A 22,181-nucleotide genomic window follows, 5' to 3' on the forward strand; every position below is an offset into this window, starting at 1 on the left:
ATATCATTTCTTTAAGCTAAAAAGTACGTTTGAGGAAAAGCAAACGTGTTTTTTCGAATGATATAAAACGTAATTCAAATTTTAAAAAGACTATCAATTGACAAAAATATCCATATAATTTTAAGATAATTATAATTTTCAAACTTTTAAAGATATGATCTTAATTTTTAAAAATTTAAATAATCGTCATTTCTATCTCAAAAAATATTTTTTTAATTTGTTTCTAAAAAAATGTAACATGTTTGAAAGTACTTTAAACATATGGTTACCAAACAGTAAATAACTTTTTAATAATAGAACTTATTACTTAATTTATAAGGTATAAGTCTTAAAGTTATAAGCTCTAAAATTATAAGTTATATTTTTTATAGTAATCCAAAATGTGCACTAAAAAAAATCATACTATCAACAAGAAATACTCTATATATATATTTGTCGAGTTTTTTTATGTATAAACAAAATCACGTACTGATTTTTTCTTATTCAAAATTTTAGCTAACATTATTTTTAATAAAATTTATTTTTTGATTAATTATATTAGATTAGTGTACATATTAATATATAATTATACTTTTAATTAAATTTTTTCATATTTATCTCTTTAGTACTAGAACTTTGAATCAAGATAAAATTCTTTAAAGTAGTTACTTTCTATCCTAATACCTATATTTTTTCATTTAATGTGTGAATTAAAAAATGAGAAATGATAACCGTGATTGTTATAAGAGATGATGATGTATGATTAGAAAACAAAAGTTGAGATCCAACATATCCCAGTTGCGTAGGAGCTGCTGAGAACTCACTATCAGCAGTGCTGGCCCGGCCGCGTGCCGCGTGGGATATCTGATGTTTAGTCGTGTGTGTGCGTGTTTTTTTGGACTATTTTTGCAGCTAACTGAAAGCGAAACCCGAGGGGGAGTGGCGCCCAACCCTCCACCATCTCCTTATAATACTCAAAAATATTTTTTAATTTATAATCTATTATGTCTCGTACCATTGAAAAAATATTTTTATGAACCTTTTATTTATCATCTATATATTATATATAATTTTTTATTTATATTTTATTTATTTTATTTTATTCTTATTAAATTAAAAGAATTCTTTTACTGATCATTTATACACTACATATTTAATAAAAAAATGATGTATCATGTGCTGTATAAGATAACAAATAGAATTTTTCGATTTTTATATAATTTTGTAGAGATAATACTAATGAAAGAAAGGGATTTTCTTAAGTTTTGGGGACGATCTCTCCCTCATTTTCTCTCACTGTTGTCCAATATCTTATATATAGTTGTAGAGTGTGTAAATCTCGAATATTTCTTTTTAAGATTTGGAATCCGCCAATAAAAAAGAATTTTCTATATGGGTTTTAATTTTATCAACTTTTTAAAAAAATACGCAAAATTTGCACATATAGAATTTTAAATATCATTTCACATACAATCAACATAAATGTTTTATGGGATCAAATGGAGAGAATCATTATATATTATTAAGATAATTTGAAATGATATGATTCTTTGCTTCCATTTATTGACCAATAAAGTAGGATTAAGAGAACGTGTAATTACTGTAGTATAGACATCAAGTAGTGCACATGATCATCAAACTAATCTTAGCATTTGAAACGAACAATTAAATCAAAATCTCATAACACATGTAAAAAGCAAGATTATGATATATACTAAAGATATTACTTGAACCATAATCTAACAACTATTATACAATTTATTTACAGCCCATGGTAACATTTTAGTTTTAAAAAATAATGAAATTATCGTGATTTGATATTCTAATTTTACATTTTTATTTTTTATTTAATGTAAAATTATAAAAAGAAAAAAAAATGTAACTACAAAAGAATTTTATAAAAATAAACCTATAAATTTACAAAACTTAATAGAAAATGTTAAATTATAAAATTATTTTTATTATAATATAAATATAACGTATCATATAAAATTATGTCAATTTATTTTTATAAAATCATAACTTTCATATAGATATTGGGATAAATTATGCTACACTCTCACGATCTAATACATTTTTTGTTCGCTTATAATAATAATAATAATAATAACAATACATTTTTTGTTCTTTTGTAAGTTCACATGCAATCTACTAGTCAAGTGAAGAAGATTCTATTATATATAATCACGTATTTTTTATATATCTTATTTATATAATTGGTCAAAATAATTATTTTATATTAAAAAATAATATAAATATAATAAAATACATGAATGAGTATGTAAAAATAATTGTATATTAATAAAAAAAATTTAATATAAAATAATTATTTAATCAATTACATTAATAAAATATATAAAAAAATACATTAAAAACAAAAGAGTATGGTAACAAAACTTATAATCACGACGAAAGTCGGAAAAACCAAACAAAACAAAACAAAAAAAATCCCAACTTTTCGAATTTATATATGTCCCCAACTCCAAGACATTAACATCTGAGAGGGAAAGACGAGAGGAAATCGAAACAGACACGCACAGCGACTTTCATCAGTAAACGTGCTTTCCCATTGTTTTCTTCAGTTCCTATTCTACCGAGAACCCGAACTATTCAGATTTCAGACCCTCTTGCTTCTGTCCCTGCCTCTTTTTCCATCTCTTATTCGGAACAGAGTAAAGGAGCAGCGAATTCATCGTAGGCAGAGAAAGATATGCAACCTTGTAGCAGAGAAATGCAAGGAATTAACTCTCTCTTAAACCCACCTCAAATCTCTCTCCAAGACCTCCATGACCAACAACAACAACAGTCACAGATCCAGAGCTCTCAGATTCACCACCAGGTCCAGAACTCCCACTTCGACCCCACCTCCCATGACGACTTCTTGGAGCAAATGTTCTCCACCATCCCTCCTCCTTCCTGTTCCTGGTCCGACCTCAACCCCGCCAAGACCCCTGCGGCCTGGGACCTCAAGCCCAGAGACCTCTCCGACGATACGGCGCCGCTCAACCCTGACAACAACAACAATGTTGCTTTCCAGTTCGACGACTCCACCAACCTCGCTTCCAAGCTCCGCAATCACCAGATTAGTGGCTCGGCCAAGTCTGCGGCCGCCGCGGCCGCCATGATGCTCCAGCAGCAGCTCTTGATGTCCAGGGGTGTGACCGGAGCAGGAGATTCTGGGCTGATTCCGATGCCACTGTCGTTGGGGTCCGCAGACGACAACGTTGATGGTTCGTCGTCCTTCAAATCTCCCAACGCGGTGAGTTATTTTTCTAGAAAAGAAAGGAAGTGGAAACGTCTTGTTTAAGAGTCATTTTGCGTTAATAATGGTGAATTATGAGGGTTTCATTCCTTTCTCTCTTTTTTGCAGGTAGGCCATGAGGATTCAGTTCAGGCTCTGTTTAACGGGTTTGCTGGATCTGTACACGGGCCAAGTCAAACACCTAATCAGAGTCAGCATTTTCACCATTCTCAGGTAGTCTCTCCTCTACAGAAAATCCGAAGAACTGAGAATTTAGTTCTTTCAATATATTGTTTTTATTTGTTCATTACTTTGGTTATTTTACAGGGCGGACCGGTACAGGGGCAGAACTACGTGTCTCCGGGTGCGGCGATGAACCAAGCACCAGCGAGTGGTTCGGCCGGAAGTGCGCCGGCTCAGCCTAGACAGAGGGTGAGGGCTCGGCGAGGTCAAGCCACTGACCCACACAGCATTGCCGAACGAGTACGTTTTCCTGCTGACTTTTTGTTTCTCCTTTTTGTTTTTTGTTTTTTGTTTTTTTTTGTTTTGTTATGAATTTGCTTTCCAGCCTGTTTGGTTTCCCAGAAAATCAAGTCCAACAAATGAACTCTCATCATAAGAGTCGAACTGGGTTTTGTTTGTTTTTGTTCCCTTGTAGTTTTTTTTTTTTTTTGTTTGGTTTTCTTCCGTTTTCGCAGCAACCAAACGGAAGCAAAGCAAAACATTGAGGTTTTGTTCGTTTCTTATCCTCTAAAATGGTGGAGTGGTTTTTGGTACGTGGCAGTTACGGAGGGAGAGAATCGCTGAGCGAATGAAAGCCCTGCAGGAACTTGTTCCCAATGCCAACAAGGTATGAACAAAACCAAAAACCATTAATTCTTGTATTTCTCAGCAAATCATTTACCTTCATTGTTATTGTTATAACCATTATCGTGATTAATTTAGGAAATTCAGATCAATTTTCATCCTCAATTTATACCAATCCGGATGGAAATTTTCTCCGAGATTTTGTAGGGTCGTTTTGGTCATTTTGCTCAAGTTTTCATTTCTACTAGTTACATTCTTAAAAGGTGCAGTTATTTTTACATATTTTTTACGGATTCTATTAATGTAATTGGTTATGAATTTTTTTTTTTTTAATATAAAAAAATTGTTTTAACCGATCATATCGGTAGAGTATGTGTCATCTTCTATCACGCATCATTTATCATTTTTGTCATCCCATGTGTTGTGAAATACCTTTAAAATATCATATGATTTGTGAAGTGTTGGGATTATATTTTATTTGTTTGGTCAATTAAGTTTATGATATGGGGGGTTTGGAATGACAGACAGACAAGGCTTCAATGCTGGATGAGATCATAGATTACGTGAAATTCCTCCAGCTTCAAGTCAAGGTAAAATTAAAATAGGGTTCCCCCCTTATTTCTTCCTCTGTCTAACTTATTAAATAAAGGGGAAGGATTCCCTTGTTGGGTTGACATTGTTTTTTTGAGGAATTAAGAAAAGAAAAGATATTGTTTTATGGGAATTGATGTTGTTTTTTTAATTGTGTTGTATGTATGGGTTTCTGAAATTATAATTCCATTTGTCTGTCTCTATGATGCAGGTTCTGAGCATGAGCAGATTGGGCGGTGCAGCCGCTGTTGCTCCCCTTGTTGCCGATATGTCACCTGAGGTAATTCCACAAAAACAAGCTAAAATGCAGTGCAGAATCCTTAGAACTACCCTAATTTTTTCAGAAGTTCGTGGGTGTTTGTAGGGTTTATGTATATGTAATGACCGAAATAAAAGTGAGAAAAAAGACATAAAAGATGTATGCCAAACTGAGAAATTGTCTAATAGAAGAAGGGATTCAAAGGTTTCCAGCAAAGAAAATAGTGGCCACTGCAGATAAAAATAACCTCCATCTCTGTCTGTCTGTCTGTCTGTCTCACTCACATTCTCAATCCTTACAAAAAGACAAAACAAAAGCAGCACGCGTGCCCACTTTCTCAGATACCTCTTTCTCTCTCACGACCTTTTTTTTCTAGCTCTGCTATAATTTGGTATTTTTTCTTCTTTGTTCTTTTTTTTAATGTACGGTCTGTCCCTCCCTAGTCCTCACGAACAATCATCCGCATAAAAAATGTGTTTGACGATGATGTTGCTGCTGTTGTCGTTGTCGTAGGGTGGCGGTGACTGTATTCAAGCTGGTGGCGGCAATGGTGGGGCCCAGCGCAACCAAACGGCGTCGTCTAACGACACCCTGATGGTGACGGAACACCAGGTTGCGAAGCTGATGGAAGAAGACATGGGCTCCGCCATGCAATACCTTCAGGGAAAGGGTCTCTGCCTCATGCCCATCTCCCTGGCCACGGCGATCTCCACTGCCACATGTCACTCCAGGAACCCCACCAACCGCCCAGTACTCCAACCCAACGGTGGCGAGGGTCCCTCCTCCCCCAGCATGTCCGTTTTGACCGTCCAGTCTGCCACCATCGGTAACGGTGCCGTCGACGCCTCCGTCAAGGACTCCACCTCCGTTTCCAAGACGTGAGTTCCCGGCATTGACTGGCTTTTTTGGTTGGGTGCGTAAAAGGCAGTTTTTTAAGATAGAGGAAGAAGAAGATCAAGAGATCAAAGGAAGGAAGAAAGAAAGCAAGTAGAAAGATGACGAAAAGCAGCAAAGAAGTCTACGCAAATAAGGCCTCGGGGCCCTCTCAGCTGTAGGAGTTGTTTAAAGATGCAGTATTTCCGTAGACTTTTTTGGCTAAAAGCTAACTTCACCACAACCACCGCCATGAACAACCACCAAATTCCTACAACGCCCGCCCCCCCCCCCCCACCTTTTTTCTCTTTTTCCAGAATTATTTTTCACGTGCATGCAGATTTGGTTCTATTTAAATATGTGTTTCAATTCGAACATTGTGTAATGGATCGCCGATCAGACGATTTATATAAGCAATATTCATGATCATGATCATGTTTAGTGGGGCTTTGTTTATCCGCCATGCCAAAAAGTTTACGTCTTTAATTCTCCAAGAAATGCCAAAGTTCATTGATCGTTCTATATACTTATTTTTATCGTCTTCTTACGGGATATTATAATTAAATATCTAAAATAATATTTATTATTCTTTATTTATCTATAAATTAAATGTTAATTTCAAGTTATTTCCGTTGAGGTATGATAAATAATTAACGCCCGATATATCGACTAAAGGGTGCATTGCATGCACATGTTAACGTTGTTTATGGATACAAATTAGAGTTCAAGAATATTTGACCAACCCCCTTCACTATATATTATTGAGCAATGCTATGTACAGTCCCTGTTAGAATGTACAGCGAAAAGTACCTCAAACTTAGTTTATAAAGTTGTTCCATAAGTTTCTCCTGATCGACAAATCTCAAAAGTTTTTGCTTGGTGGTAAAGTGTATTACGTAGTATAAAACTAGAGTAACATTTAACAAATCTACAGCTTAAATACTATTTTAAGAGAGAACAAAAGAGAGAGAGATTTTTACTATTCTGACGATTACTAAGGATCAAAAGAGGGGCTATATATAGCCCCCAACATGGCTGGCCTTAGAGGCCAGCTTTAAACTGCCAATAAATGACAGTAACACATTATAAGCAAATAACGCATGGCTTAAAGCCATGAGTTATTCAGAGTGAAGGAGAGGTCTGCTGCACGTGGGCGCCCCTCCATTTAACAGTCCCATTTGGAGACTGTAATACAGGTATAGTTAATTTTATCTTTAAAATTTTTTAAAATTATTAAAATATCCCTCTTAAAATAATATTTTTTTCTCCTTTAATAAAGGGGTTGCACATGCAGTCTCAAAGTGGGGACTACAAATAGAATTTCTCATATTATTATACGATTATGCTTAGGGTTGTATAGAAACCAACAGGACCAACCGGTCAAGTCCCTAGACAACAAGTCCTCCACGCCAATGGTGGTCTTGTGATGACCGGATCCTTGTTCCTCTCTTGCTTGGTTCTCGAACAATGGTGATCAAGATGACCGCTTGGGTATGGTATGGTTAGGTGTTTGGGCAAAGATGAGTGTATGAAGTGATGGAAATAAGCAAACACTATAGTGGATAGCACTAAGTGCTTGGATGAATCAAATGATGCAAATGAAGAATCAACACCAAAGACAAAATGATGAACACTCAAGAACAAAGATGAACTCTCAAGAATATCGAAAAACACTCAAAAGCAAATGATGAACACTTAAGAACAAAGAAGAACTCTCAAGAACAACGAAAAATATTCAAGAACAAAATGAAGAACTCCCAAGAACAACGAAGAACACTCAAGAACAATATGAAGAACTCTCAAGAACAACGAAGAACGCTCAAGAACAATGAAGAACAATGCACACAAAATAACAATAACAATAGAAAGTAAATGGAAGAAACGAGATTGAATGACAAGAACAATATGATTGATAGATTGAATCATACTTATTCACGAATTGCACCCCAAAAAGCCCAAGTGCTAAGCACCGAAATGGATGATCTCCAAAACAAAGCTTTCCTTAGCCAATTGTCCAAAGATATGAAATGAAGGAACTAAGGGTCTTATATATAGGAGTTACAACTTGAAAACTCTCAAAAGGCCCATTGGAAATAAATAAAATAAAAATAACATAAATAAAAAGAAATAACATAGTGGCGGGCCAAGTTGGCCCAAGCATGCATGAGCCCATGGTGGGCTAGGATGGTGCATGGTGGTCTTCGGTCTGATCCATGGCTAGGTGGCACAACATGGCTTGCTGATGAGCACGACATGGTGCCATGCAAGCCTTCTGGTGGTGAGCCATGTGTGCGTGCAGCATGGCCTAAGCTAGTGGCTTAGGTGCTGAGTCTGCATGGCAAGGGCCGGAGCCATGCGCTGGATGGCATGCTGGGTGGGCATGCCACTGACCTGCTCTGCAAGGTAAGGGTTGGAGCCGTGTGCTAAATGGCATGTCTGGTGGACATGCCACTAGCCTTACTGAAGTGTGGTTGGGTGGGCTGGAAATGGCGCGCAAGGTTTTGCGATGCACGGGTGCTTCCAAGGGCCACGCGGCCCACCATGGTGCACATGGGCCTGCGCATTGAGATTCACATGAGCATGGCGCGCCAGGCTGTGCGCACAAGTAAGCTCTCACTAGCCACGCTAGCCCGCATGCTGGGCGCCCCATGTGTGCCACCGCCCGGGCCAAGGCATGCATGCATGCTGGGCACCCTGTGCGTGTCACCCCACGAGCCAAGGCATGCTTGAAGGCTAGCCAATGTGCTGTCCTTGCCTCCCAAGAGCAGTGTCAAGGTTTGTCCCAAAGTGACTTTTATAGGGGTTGTAACAAGCCGTCGCTGACGCGGTACGGCCATAGCCAAAATTGATAGAGAACTAGTTGATTAGGAATATAAAATTAAGAAAATCGATGCTAGTTAGTTTGGTTTTGGTCTACACCAAACCTAAACTATTGAACCGGCCGATTATATATATATATTATATTATACGTATATAAAACGATACCGTTACACTTACTTAAATAAAATGATATAGTTTTAGTAAATCCCCCATTCTTCTTCTTTTCCTGTCTTCTTCTTCCCTCTACAACTGCAACTTCTTCCCACCGACGACACAACTCACCGCTCCTCTCCTCCTTCACAGTGACATCGATGGCAGACTGATGAACCCCACCAATTCACCCCAACATCGAAGACACTAGTTTTCTCCCCCTAATTTGCCGGTTCTAAGCTCTCTAAACACTGTGCACGCCGCTCGCATGCCAATTTACCACATCAGTGCTTATATTATTAAAAAAATGAAAACAGAGGAAAAAGAAAGAAAAATGTATTGCCCATTTTCATCCATACACAGACTGCTCATAAAGATACCCATTTCGCGTTCTTCAAGAGTTTGCCTCTCAAATTTCTCTTACACTTCAAACCACTAGAAAAACGAATCACACTTTCCGTCGATAATGCATCGCTCTCTCTCTGGAACTTCTGGTTAAATTTTGATGGAAACCCATTTGGGTTACTTCCTATGGAAACCTCTTTTAAAAACCTCATTTGACTCCAATATGTATGCGTCTCTTCAAAGTTTAATGCCTTCATTTCACTTCCTCTTATCTTTAGTTGGTTTGTTTTTTCGCCAGGCACTTTGAGAACGAATTCTTTAGGGGGCTTAGGGTAACAATAATGAAACATATTGTTTCATTGGAAGAGATTTATGTCCCGCAAGACAGGGTATGTGCATCCTTGTGAAACCTCTCAATTCACTATATGCAACATATCATTAATACGTGCTGGCTAGTGTGCACAGGTCCTTCCCCTTTATGTATGCGTTTAGAGTTTTTGATTATTATATTGATGATGATTTACATAAATTAAGTTACGTATGAGTTTTGATATACATAAACTAGTGTGTTAGCATATGCCCAGTTATAGTGGGACCTAATTATTACTTTAATAAAATCAAAATATCAATATTTTTTAACATAGTTGATGTAGAAAACTTCTACATAAGCAATGTGCAAAAAATAAGACTTTAAAATATATTTTTTTGTTATAACTTCTTGTTGCAATTGTAATTTTAAACTGGCGTAACCTGATGTAATACGTCAGATCTACTTTACAATCTGACGTATTATATCAAGTCACATTAGTCTATGATTTTTTTTTTTTAAATCAATTTGTTTCTAAAGATTTTTTCTTTAATATATAAAGTCTTTGTATCCGCATTAATATTGGGTTCATGAGTACCACTTCTACATTATATGTGTGCGTGGTTTGTATATATAATATTATTCTTACTTCGTGCATTCTTTTTAAAAAAATCATTTGACCAAAAAGTATATTAAAATCTTATTTTGCATTATTTGACCCACATAATTTAATGCTAATAATGCTACTTAAGAAATGAAAAACCAATTAATGGTAATGTATAAACACTACGCAGGCAGATAAATTAAGATTTTTTCAGATCAATCGCTTCATGTATATATATTGCATTGTTTAGCATGATGGTAAGGCGATGTTTAGATAGTGAGTTAAGATGAGATGAGATCAAATGAGTTCAAACCAACTCTAAATGATTTCTAATCGTGATTCCGCACTATAATCCCATTTCAGCTGCACACACACATACATTCATATATGTGTGTCTATTCATCATTGGCACATTGCACTAGGTAAGGCTAAACATTACAAAATCTCATCACGCTATATACTAGACATAATTCTCGACTTGGTTAAGGCAATATGGAAAATAAGAGTAAGGAAAGCCAAAAATCATGCTTCTGCAAAATCTAGTGCATTATTTAAGACACCGTGTACAATATCTGATACCGTGTGTCACCCTTATTCATCTGATTGTCAATTGGAAAATAAGAAACATACTTAAATGCTACACAAGAAATCCAATCCGTTTACATGACTTTTCTCTAATAATTAATTGCTCAGTACTAATAGTCGTGATTAGCCCATGGTGTATGAAGGGGCTGGTAAATTGATGACAGTGGTCTTGACCTTAGTCATCATGTTAATGCTGTTGGTGATTCCTTGTGACCCAATTCCACTATCCTTTATACCCTGCCATCACCAAAGCATTTGTTATCAGTGTGCAATGTTGAGATAATGACCTTATTAAGAAGGAAGGGTAATTTCTGGAGTAATGGTTTCTTGAAGGTAGGGTTTACCTGGAAAGGAAAATGATCTGGTCCACGGGCTGGTGCTGAGTTTATCTGTACCGTCCCAGTCTCCATTGCATCACTGATCAACATTGCTTTGTTGATGTCTCTAGTGAAGACACAGCCCTGCATATAAACCGAGTGTTATGATTAACCAATGAGAGAAAGATAAACCCTTTTCTACATGGTCAATTCCCAGCCCATATCTCATTTAACATAGCCTAATGCCCAGTGATGTTAGAACCAGTGGTCGAGTACTAGGACAAAATTAACATTAGCAGTTCCCTCCAATATTTTCATATAGTGACAGTATGGATGAAACGACAAGTTCCAGTATCAGGGATGGATTGAACTAGTGTTAAGAAGTTCGAACCCTGATATTTCAAATACATTTAAGCGGGGGAGATGGTTCATTGGCCATTCACCCTGTAGAAAAGTTGTATACATGTGGATATAAGCTGACAATGTGAACTTCAGAGGAAGAACTGAACCACAATGCACAGAAAATTATAAAGACGTATACCTGAAGTCCAAAATTGCTAGCATTGCAATGGTGGATTCCTTCTTCTACAGAACTAATCCTAATTACTGGCAAGACTGGTCCAAATGGTTCCTCCCATGCAATCCTCATATCAGGTCTAACATTATCTAACAACAAGGGCCAGATAAGGTTGCCCTCTCTTCTGTACTCTTGGCAAAATGTCACTCCCTTTTGTTTGGCATCCTTAACCAACCCTTCAATGTAATTGGCTGATGATTCTGACACCACTGGGGTGATATCACAGTCATCCTCGGGGGGGCCAACAGTCAGTTTTGCCACTCTGGCCTTCACTTTCTCAACCAAAGCATCAGCAACAGACTCCATCACCAAAACGACCTTAACAGCAGTGCATCTTTGACCACTGTCAAACATATTGGCACCAAGCATTTAAAAAGTAAGTCTTAGCAGTCAGCTATAAATTGGAGCAGAAAAAACTAGGCTCGGTTTGGTACTACAGAGAAGTAGATCGTGGGATAGGTTCTATAATGCTTCAAGCAACCTTTTATCTGAATATAGGAAACTTGACACAACACTGGAAGTTACATAGATTGCCAAAATGGAGAAGAATGATTTTCGTTAGGACTAGTAATCATTATTTCATACATTGGCCAAGTCTATTCAAGCAAAGCTCATCCCTTGTTATCAATTATCTTGAAAGTTGTAATAATCATTAACAGCATAATGATAAAACCACATTCCTTAGTTGTTCCTGACTATCCTTTCCACCATAGCAAATGGACAATTATAAAGTTGAAGGAGAAGCATTAACGGTCTCAAATGGGGCATCCCTCCTATAAATACTAGTGTCATAATATAATGCAAAATATAAAATGAATGTGATACATATGGATGGCTTATATCTAAAAAATGACTCATCGTGTTCCTGCAAACATAAGTCTCGATTAGTTTTCCCTTGTTATGTATAATAGATTTTAGTTCAGAAAGAAAATTCATTGTTCTTATGCTTAAGCAAGAAGAGCAGTGAGAATTTCATGGAAGTAATCCCCAACATTTTCCTCTTGACCTCTTGACAAATACAACATTAAAAAGGAGATTTATGGAAAATCCTTTCACCTGTAAGAAAAGCCTCCTTTTATTATGTTTGCTGCTACCAAATCTAGGTCAGCATCCTCAAGTACAATGCAGGCATCTTTTCCTCCCAGTTCCATCTGCAGAGGAACCATTCCTGCCTTTTTTGAAATTGCAACACCTGTGTCTCCACCAGTGAAGCTGATCAGAACAACAAAGCAAGTTAGGGTTGGCTAATCATATACCCTGTGAGGAAACGTGGAAGTCTAATTTAGTATGAAAGAAAGAGGAAGCGGGATTTACCTTATACAGTGCACCCCAGGATGCATAGTAAGGAAGTCGCCAATCTCAGAGCCTTTCCCAGTGACACAGCTTATAAGGCCCTTGGGAAAGCCAGCCAAGTGAAAGCAGTGCACCATATGAAGAGCAGCAACAGCACCCTGAAAGTAAGTTAAGGGTTCAAGATGATTATAAAAGGATGTTTAAAGAAACATACTCAAGAAATATATATCAATTCCATTACCGGGGGACTGTGGGGTCATCCTACAGAAGTGTAATATTCCTTTGAGTATTACATAGTAAACCACTAATTTTAAACAATCGCTGCTTGGATTCTCTCTTCAGTAGTGAGATTTATGTTTTCTTATGCGGTTACACCTTCTGGCCATGATATCAATTTCTGGTATGAAGTCCATTTAAAGGATCATGGAGTTTTCCTCCTTCAAATGCTCTAGGTTTATGTACTTTCCTTACACTTCCCATTAAGCTCAGAAACAATGATTGGAGGCGCATGTCTATGGAGATTACATGCGTCATGGTGAAGATTAAGCACATTATAAACTAACTAATTAGGTGAAGTACCTGAGTTGGAGGTTTGAGCACAATAGAGTTTCCAGCTATCAGTGCAGGAGCAATCTTTGAACAAGCAAGATTGACAGGATAGTTAAATGGCGGAATGGCTAAAACCACCCCAAGTGGAATCTGCAATACAAGGAAAATGTAATGTGTAAACCATGTCCAAAATCATAGGGATGAATATATATGCTCACACATCTATATCTTTGTGTGGGGTAGTGGGGTGGGAACTGGGAAGACACCATCAGCATCATGTAACTTGCCATTACTCAAGGATGTGTAATATGATGTAAGTTATATACCATCAACTTTGACAGCAAAGCCTCTACTCAGTTGTTCAGTACTTTCAATTAATCTTTTGTTTGGTTTTATACTAGTTCATCATTGACTCCACTCCCTTCTAAACACAAACATGATAATAGGCATCTGTAGCTAGATGAGTAAGCCAATCTGTTTCCAATCCTCCCATCTGCCCTCCTATTTACCTCGATCTACCTTCATAAGTAGATGACCAAGCAGTTCATGGCAAGACATCGTTCTGGCCCTTCTGGTTTGGATTTCACATGCTTGACAAATATATCTTAGCACATAAATCATAACCTACTCCACAAGATTGTCATGCTCAATTTACTGTCCTGCGTTTTTTTGTTTTGGTAGCATCTCAGCATTATCTGTCCTTTATTTGTCACCAAATGGTATTGTACTCAAGATCTTATCAGCATTTATGTTTCTGAAGTTATGATAAAATTTCAGACAGATCATGGGAAAAGTAAGGAAATTTTCAAAAAGAAAGTAGTCTATGATAATGCAGTAAAGACAGATTTTCATTTATTTTCCCATTTTCTTAGTGATCAAATCGTTCATAATTCATTTGGCATACTAATATGCAGAGACAATTCAAACTAATTAGCAATTTGTTGACTGCCACCATGCCCATATTGGTCTCTGACTCTCTTATCAGGACAATTAACTAATTTGAAATTGGATTGCGTATTAATAATAATAGGCAAGGTGATCTTGATAAAGATGAGGGATACCAGGTTGTAGAACTGATGACAGCATTTCCAAACAAAGTGATATCAGACAATAAGAATTTTCACATACAGTTTTAGAAGATTGCCTTTTAGATTGCTTTTAAAGATTGTCTTCTACTTATCCATTTCTTATGTCCAGCGCCTACTATCAGACAAAAGAACGCTACCAACAATAAATAACGTTATCAGGACCCATAACAATACATCCATAATGTTGTTCAAACAAAACTAGGATGGGCATTAACTGCAAATGCAAGGATACGTTCCAAGAATACTATCGCCAAAACACTCTAAAAAACCAATCTTTTGAGTTATCCTCGTAGGATACAAATTAATAAACATGCGTGGGTCAGTTTTAAGCTAAAGATTTGGTAAAGGTTTATTCACAGACATGTTCAAAAGCTTTACCGGATTTTGAAACAAGAAACAATAGTTTGACTCACACCACTAAACCAATGTAGTATTACCAATTTCTCTGTTCTCAACTTCTTTGTCCTCTATCATCTCGTTTTGACAAGGTGGTGTCTAAATAGGTCTGAACAAAATTCTTCATTTTTTAACAACAAAATAAGAAGTTTCATCAGGGAAAAGAGTGAGAAAGGTTACCTTAGAAGTCAAGCAGTACTTGGTTCTCTCATTTCCAGGAAAACTATCAGAAACTAAGAACTTTCCCTCTCCAAGAATCCTAACCCCCTCTTCAGCACAGTAAGAAACCAGGTCCCCAGACCTCACCACCTTCATCAAATCCAAAGATTTATATCCCTCCATAAAGTGACCGTTAAAACAGAAACTAAGAATGATTTTAATACCTCGGTCACTGAATCTTTCGCTGGTTTTGCGATTTCTTTTACAAGACACTCGGCAATTGGAGCTTTGTGCTCTTTGAGGATTGCAGCTGCCTTGTGAAGGAGTTCCGCTCTCTTCCAAAGAGGAGTCTTTGCCCAAGATTTCTGAGCAATTTTTGCCGTTTCCATGACCTTATTTACCTCTTCTTGTGTACAAGCTGTAGAAATAACACAAGAGTAGGCCATGAGAAGATAACCCCTCAGGATGTAAATCAAACAAGGATTAGAAGCTTTATCATTTTCCTATTGCTAAATGTTCAATACCAATTTATCAAGGATATTACATCATTTGAAAACCCAAGAAAATAAGAACTTATTCAATCGAACCAAATTGAACAATTTTGCTTTAGTTCTGCTTGGAGTTTAACTGGCTTTGAAGAACCAAATTCACTCACCCTTTTCTTTCCACCATCTTATGATTAACCACAGGGAGTGTAGTTGCAATGAGAATATTCCAGTCAAGATTCACGGAAGATGCTCAAGCTTATTGACATTTTCAATTTTAAAACCAAAACTAATTTATATCACTAACTTTTAAGCACCTAGTATGTGTGCTTAATTTAAACCATAGAACTTCAATATCTCAAATCTTCGGTGACCAATGATAAAAGAGACAACATCAGACATTCTATGTCAAATGAAAACTTCATCACCCAGATTCCTTGAAAACACCCAAAACTTAACAAACACACCCTAAGTTGAAACAAAGAAATATGAACCAAAAGATTTCCAAGCCCAAAACAAAGCAAGAAGATGGGAGAGAGTACGTAATATAAAATTGGTTACCTTGAACCTTAAACTGAGTCTTTCGCGTAGTCGGGTTGACGATAGCAACACTCTTTCCGGAAGAGGATCTTTTCCACTCTCCTTCAGTGTAGTACTTGTACACTTCTCCATCTAAAATCTCTGCAAACACTCCAGTCCCAGCCATTACTTGGTCAAAAACTCAGAAACGCAAAACAGACCCAGGAAGGGAAAAACTAAATTAAAACACCCTCTTCCACACACTAGAGAGTGAGAGATGTAATGAAGAGAGGGAGGGAGGAGTGTGGAAGTGAAGGGGAGGAGTGTCTTGTGCGGTTTGGTTTCGGTATTTGGCTAATGGTCTGGTGTAATAGATGTCGTTGATCATATATATAAGGAGAAGGTGAACCACTCCTTGTTCCAGTGGCGGGGGACCAGAGGAGCTAGAGAATAGGTTAGGTGGCTCAAAGCTTGCCAACTTCCTTATATCAGCTAGCCTCGTTTTCTCCATCTTATTATAGAAAAAATGCAGGGGAAAAAAAAAAAAAAAAAAGGAGAGAGAAAAATAAAAGAAGAAGAAGAAGAAGAAGAAGGAGGAAATGAAGATAATATTTTTAGGAAATCCATATAGAGATCTTCAAATCCTCAGTCCTTCTGGTTTAGTAGTTGTGTTTAAGATTTGAAGATCCCCACTCAGGAGCCGTAGCCCACCCGAATCCTTAATTACAGAAATAGTACGTACGGAAGTACACGAGAGGTGCTACTTACTTTTAAGATTATGCACCAGCATCAGTTTAGCTACAATAATATATTTTAAACAAAAAAAAAAAAAAATTATAACACTCTCACATCAGTTAAATTTTATATAATAAAAAATATTATTTATTTTAAGATTTTTCTTTATTATTATTAATTTAAAATATTATTATTTATTTTTAATCTGTTTTCTAATGCATATTATTAAAATTCATCAAATTTGCTTGATTTTCATTTTCATCATTTTCAAAAACAGAAACCTATACATCACAATCTATCAAACTAAATAAAATAAATTTCTTTAAATTACATAAAGCATAAATGCCTACAAATCAATGTTATGTCACTTAAGTAATATCACTACAAGAAAACTGATTGTTTATGGTCAATTATTCAAAATGAACTAATTTTTATTAAAATAATTTTTTTTTTTTACCGTAAATAATCATTCTCGTCACAAATACTTTCTTTTTTAGTGAATTAATTAATGCCGCATCGGCTATAGAGTTTGCATGGGATTTTTGCTTTGGAATTAATGATGTTGGTTGTTAAGTTTTTGGGTTGGAAGTAATTATAAGGGGGTTGGAGGTTGTCTTTAATTCATTTATTTTAAATTTAAAGTAGTCAAATTGATGAGCCTCTTATTGTTATGAAATGAAATGGATGAAAATGAAATACTTTAATTATGAAAATTCATTTGAAATAAATAAAATACTTTATATTTTACATTAAATAGATATTATAAATCTCAAGAAAAAAAAGGACAGAAATGTTGGTTAGTTTTGCTAGAACAGTGAAAAAATTGATGAGCCTCCATTTTGTTGTACTAGGTGTAGCTTTGCCCAAGGATGATAGAAACATAGGGGTACTGCTTGTTACCAAACTGTTTCAATCCAACAATTTTAGGCAAAATGTATGCCCAGTTATAAGAAGTTTAGGCAGGTATAGGAACTCTTCTTTCCATTAATGATTTGCTATGCATCAAGCTACAATCTTGACCATATTTGGTATGGGTATCTCAATTACATGTACTGTCTAAGAATTGTTAACCTCTCTCTAGACACTTTATCTTTTTATTTTTTTTTGTCCAGTGAGTCACTTTTTTCAAGGGATGTTGCACAAATCATTGTCCTATCTTTATATCCATACACTATACCAGCTATGATCACTTTCCATACAAGGCAGAGGATTGGATTGGATGATATGTCACATTGCCCCAACAATGAGTCGCACGCAGTCCCCCAGATCTAGTAGCTGAAAACCTAAAGCATGAGCAGCCCAAAAGTCAGAAAGGCGCTTTGCTTGGTGCAGGTTGAAGCAAGGGAGGGGTTGTTCAACATGGCATAGGAGCCACAGAGTCTCTCTTGGTTCATATTGCATCCTCGTCGATGGACCACGCCCTCGTATGCTTTCAATCACATGCCCCACTCCTCGTTTCTTGTTGGTGGATCACATCCATCATCCCCTGAAACCATTTCCCCCATTCGTGATCATCCCACCTAACCCAATAATTGTCTGACCACACTGGACTCTCAAGTTTTGTTTGATATTCTAAGAAATAATTACATTTGCAAGTCGTGGAGAATTTGAATTGTATAAGGAACATCGTTTACAAATTATATCTTATTTTATCAACAGTTTGAAGGGTGTCTAATCTACACTGCTGGCTTAAAAATAGAAAGACTATTTCAGCAAGAGTTCCAAGCAGTTTAAACAAATAACTTGAACTCAGAACAGTCCCAAATTGACTCATCCATACCTTCATTCCCTGAATCATAATATATTTCGGAGTAAATGAACTCAGATTGTCATAAGTTTTAATAAATATTTCGCTTCTAAACAGATGAATCGGTCTTAACATGGTTCCTAAAACGCTTCATTGAATCTCCATGTTCGTCCTTCTTCTCATATTTACCACTGCCCTATGAAAGAAATCTGAAACTACACCTTCACATGCTATGAAATTTTACCCTTCACATGCTTATGCAGAAACAATAGTTTAACTGACACTGACTGGGAATGGAGTCCCCAGGTAAACTCTAGGTAAACACCACACAGAAGAGAGGAATTATGTACAAAATAAACGTGGTCCCAACATTCTAATTAGCCAAAACATATATTTTCAGAGTCGTTTTGAAAACATGACATTTCAACACACTCCCAATTTCTTAGGCCCTCCTCAAATCTAAGAATTTTGCCACCACAAAAGAAATTAAAGATGTGAACAACAACAAACCAAGTCAAAGTGGAATCCATTGAGGATATCCGACACGAGAAAACTGATGATTACATGACCTACAGGTTATAGAATAGATAATTCTGGAAATTTGGAATAGCTATGTGCCACCTATAGGTAATTCTGACAATTGAAAAAGACAACTTGAGACAGCCCTCAAAAGTTGGACATAAAAACTGCAAAACTCAAACTGATAATCTCGTTGTTCACAATATCGAGTTTCATAAACCATTAAGACAGGAAATGCCTCAGCTACCTAAGGAACAGTCCTCAATGTGAAAAGAAAAGGGCCTCACTCTTCCAATATTTTTGAACCTAATGGGATTTCACATATTCCTGAATAACATTGTAACCCTCTGTCTGCTCTCCAAAATCCTGCAAGACAATTGAACAATTAGGTTTCAGAAGACTGTCTGTGAATGTCACTTTCCCTTAAGAATCAGAACTGTAAATAAAATCATGTCATTCAGTGGAATGGATGCGCCTTTTACCTTCACTACGACGCAGGAGCAACCAACCACCTTTCTTGCTTTTCCTTCAGAGTCAATTTTACACAGCTGCGTGCACAGATGAAACAAAACAATCAATCTAAAACGTGATAGCCAAACGAAAATTTGCATACCAAACAACCAAAAGTAGGAAAGTAAACTATGTGTATATGGTGCAATGACATTAATACGGCAATGCCTCTCTGGCAGGTGACTAGAATGCTTTGGATTAATAAGATCTACCATGAGTAAGTACATGGTGAATGGCAGATCACTAATTACATGATAAACAACATTCCAATCATCTGCCACAAACAAGATACATATACTAAAGAGCATAGAAGCAATGGAAGTGGAACTAAAGACACGAGAAACATTAGGGAAATGATGGACCAATTAGGCCAAAGAAAATTTTTTAATCAGTAATAAATGTTTATTTATAGCAATAACAGCAACTCAAGTACATAGGGAGTATATAGGAAGCTAGGCAAAAGTCATTGTTCAGATAAAAATCATGGCCTATCTACTTGTAAGTGTCTAACGCACTAATTTACTTCCCAAGTATAATAAATAATGATATAATGGAATGTGTGTGTGCGGGTGCGCGCCCGGGTGTGTGTGTGTGTGTGTGTGTGTGAGAGAGAGAGAGAGAGAGAGAGAGAGAGAGAGAGATCAATTGATCCACATGATAAGAATTATAATAGTTCCCGTGTCCTGCAAATTTTCACTACTTATACATGATGGCAAATGGTAACAATAATGATAATATTTGAAAGGAAATTCATTCCCAGGAACATAACAGCTAACTAAACAATTAAATTTCACTTACACCGGCCCATTCGCCGAGAGTTTTAGCACTAGGTACTGTCATTAGTTTGACATTGTGATCAGCACAAAGTGCCTTCACCAGTTTAAAGTAATCTGGCTGATCACAATCGTCGGCTAGCACACAGAGCTGTGCAGTATGCTTTTCAATCACCTTGGCACCTTCGTGGAGTCCTCTTGCAAGCCCACTATGAGCAAGTGACTTCCTCAGCACAAGCTGCAAGGCAGTCATGATATCCATGGTTTCACCCAGAGGTGCAGCCGTAGTCTCAGTTGCAACAGAACCTTCTTCTCTACAATAGCCATAAATGGAAAAAAAAAAAAAAGTGAACTAGAAATCCACCGACACAAAGAGATGAAGAGCACTTTTATGATTAAACACAATTCTTTAAATAAAGCATAACAAAAATTAATTGCCAGTAAACCATGGATTTCAGCATAGAGGATCAAGTACTTGATGTCCTTAAGAACCAAAAACTTTAATCCAAATCCTCAAGTGCATGCTTCAAGGAGTTTTAGCATTTCATTGCCAGATAATGAGGGTTTTATTGGTGTGAGAAAATCTACATGCCAGGTATAAAGACGATCGAAACAAATAAAGGTACTGTATACTGCTATTCCATTCATATTTACCCTATGAGTTGGAGTGGTAGAGTTTTGTCCCTGGCTTTTCCTACAGGTAAGCCTTTGTCTCTAGCTATATATATAAAAAAAATCTCCAGCTATATATGGATAAAAACTCTTATTACGACAAGGATTTAAACTAATCTACCGCATGCAAAACCCAGTCTATGACCCAAAATCTCACATCCCATAACATGCGTGACCGAAAATAGCTCTAACTCAGTCGCACATATTTAAAGCGTCCAAAAAATCAGAAGAAAAATCATATTTATAAGACAGTGTGTATAGCATACATGGTAAAGTATTTATATGACATAATTTGATTTAGAACACAAATTTTAAAATTTGAATCTTATAAATCAAATCTTACCATTTAAACGATGTGGATGGTGTGATCTACATACCAACTTGAAAAGATAATCACTCAAACCAGAATTAATTTACATAAAACACAAATGTAGCATCAAAATAGTCAACAGGAGCAAGAAACTAAAGCGACAAGAGATTTTATCTCCTCATTTCCAAATGGAAGAGGACGGCAAAAAATCTACCACCAATTCATCCAGCCAGAAATGAAGTAGGGACATCACTAATGCCGAATTATTGGGATTTCTAAACTAATCTACAGAGTGTGTAACTTCTATGAAAAACAAGCACTAAAGCAAACAGAAGTCAGTATATTTATTTTAACATTATAATTAAGAGGACAGCAAGGAAATGGAGCGTTAAAATTCACATACCCCGACATTTCCGGTTGATGGGCGGATAAGATGTCACTTCCTGGTGCCAAAAGGAATAACCAAAATGCCAAACAAATTGTAAGGGATTCAAACACAAAATCTGTCAACTATAATCCTTAACATGCAAGCTAAGGCTGAAGTCCAACTCGACATTACTAACTAATCAGATTTGGGTAACACAACTTCATATCAAGGATGCTAAACATGCTAAAAAGAGGTACTTAAACCCCAGAGACCTGCAAATAAATAAAACAAAAACATGCCTTTTTTAATTTTCTTTTAGTTTTCCACGAGTACCCTCGCCAACCAAACATAAAATCCGAAAACTGAAACCGTGATGATAAAACAAAAAGGGGAACCAACTCAGTAAATGACTGGAGAATAAAAATGGATAAGAGGAAAAGGAAATGGCTGACCTTGAAGATGGTCTTTTGCAGATCTGCACTGAAATCCGGACGTTTGAGAGGTGATTATATAGGTCAAAGATGAACATATATCAAACCCTGGCGAATGCAATTTTTACTAAACCGCCCTTCTTATTTTACAATAATAATTATAATTATTAATA

General features: G+C 36.5%; 3 protein-coding genes across 5 annotated transcripts; 1 reads left to right on the plus strand and 2 right to left on the minus strand.

Annotated features, from left to right (window-relative positions):
* The first annotated feature begins 2,462 nt into the window (after positions 1–2,462).
* LOC122299714 (bHLH transcription factor RHL1) lies at positions 2,463–6,206 on the plus strand. The gene is made up of 7 exons (XM_043110134.1): positions 2,463–3,238; positions 3,350–3,454; positions 3,548–3,703; positions 4,005–4,070; positions 4,552–4,617; positions 4,830–4,898; positions 5,391–6,206. Exons 1-7 carry the CDS (start codon positions 2,690–2,692, stop codon positions 5,757–5,759), a joined length of 1,380 nt encoding a protein of 459 aa, XP_042966068.1. The 5' UTR covers positions 2,463–2,689; the 3' UTR covers positions 5,760–6,206.
* Positions 6,207–10,504: 4,298 nt separating this feature from the next.
* On the minus strand, positions 10,505–16,408 carry LOC122299530 (NADP-dependent glyceraldehyde-3-phosphate dehydrogenase). The gene is made up of 9 exons (XM_043109890.1): positions 15,987–16,408; positions 15,165–15,358; positions 14,962–15,090; positions 13,328–13,447; positions 12,770–12,906; positions 12,512–12,667; positions 11,420–11,798; positions 10,906–11,022; positions 10,505–10,798 (listed from the first exon to the last, which is right to left on the minus strand). The coding sequence occupies exons 1-9, from the start codon at positions 16,129–16,131 to the stop codon at positions 10,685–10,687; spliced, it is 1,491 nt and encodes a 496-aa protein (XP_042965824.1). The 5' UTR covers positions 16,132–16,408; the 3' UTR covers positions 10,505–10,684.
* Positions 16,409–18,773: 2,365 nt separating this feature from the next.
* LOC122299925 (40S ribosomal protein S12-like) lies at positions 18,774–22,172 on the minus strand. 3 transcript variants are annotated; one of them, XM_043110412.1, is made up of 5 exons: positions 22,030–22,147; positions 21,614–21,653; positions 20,254–20,542; positions 19,428–19,493; positions 18,774–19,311 (listed from the first exon to the last, which is right to left on the minus strand). In XM_043110412.1, exons 2-5 carry the CDS (start codon positions 21,619–21,621, stop codon positions 19,252–19,254), a joined length of 423 nt encoding a protein of 140 aa, XP_042966346.1. In that variant the 5' UTR covers positions 21,622–21,653; positions 22,030–22,147; the 3' UTR covers positions 18,774–19,251. The 3 variants fall into 3 exon arrangements, with proteins under 3 accessions (XP_042966346.1, XP_042966347.1, XP_042966345.1); XM_043110413.1 differs by lacking the exon at positions 21,614–21,653 and having other exon boundaries at positions 20,404–20,542; positions 22,030–22,172; XM_043110411.1 differs by lacking the exon at positions 21,614–21,653 and having other exon boundaries at positions 22,030–22,164.
* Between the last annotated feature and the right edge of the window lie 9 nt (positions 22,173–22,181).

This window comes from Carya illinoinensis, chromosome 16, assembly GCF_018687715.1.
Source record: "Carya illinoinensis cultivar Pawnee chromosome 16, C.illinoinensisPawnee_v1, whole genome shotgun sequence".
NCBI classification, from domain to species: domain Eukaryota; kingdom Viridiplantae; phylum Streptophyta; class Magnoliopsida; order Fagales; family Juglandaceae; genus Carya; species Carya illinoinensis.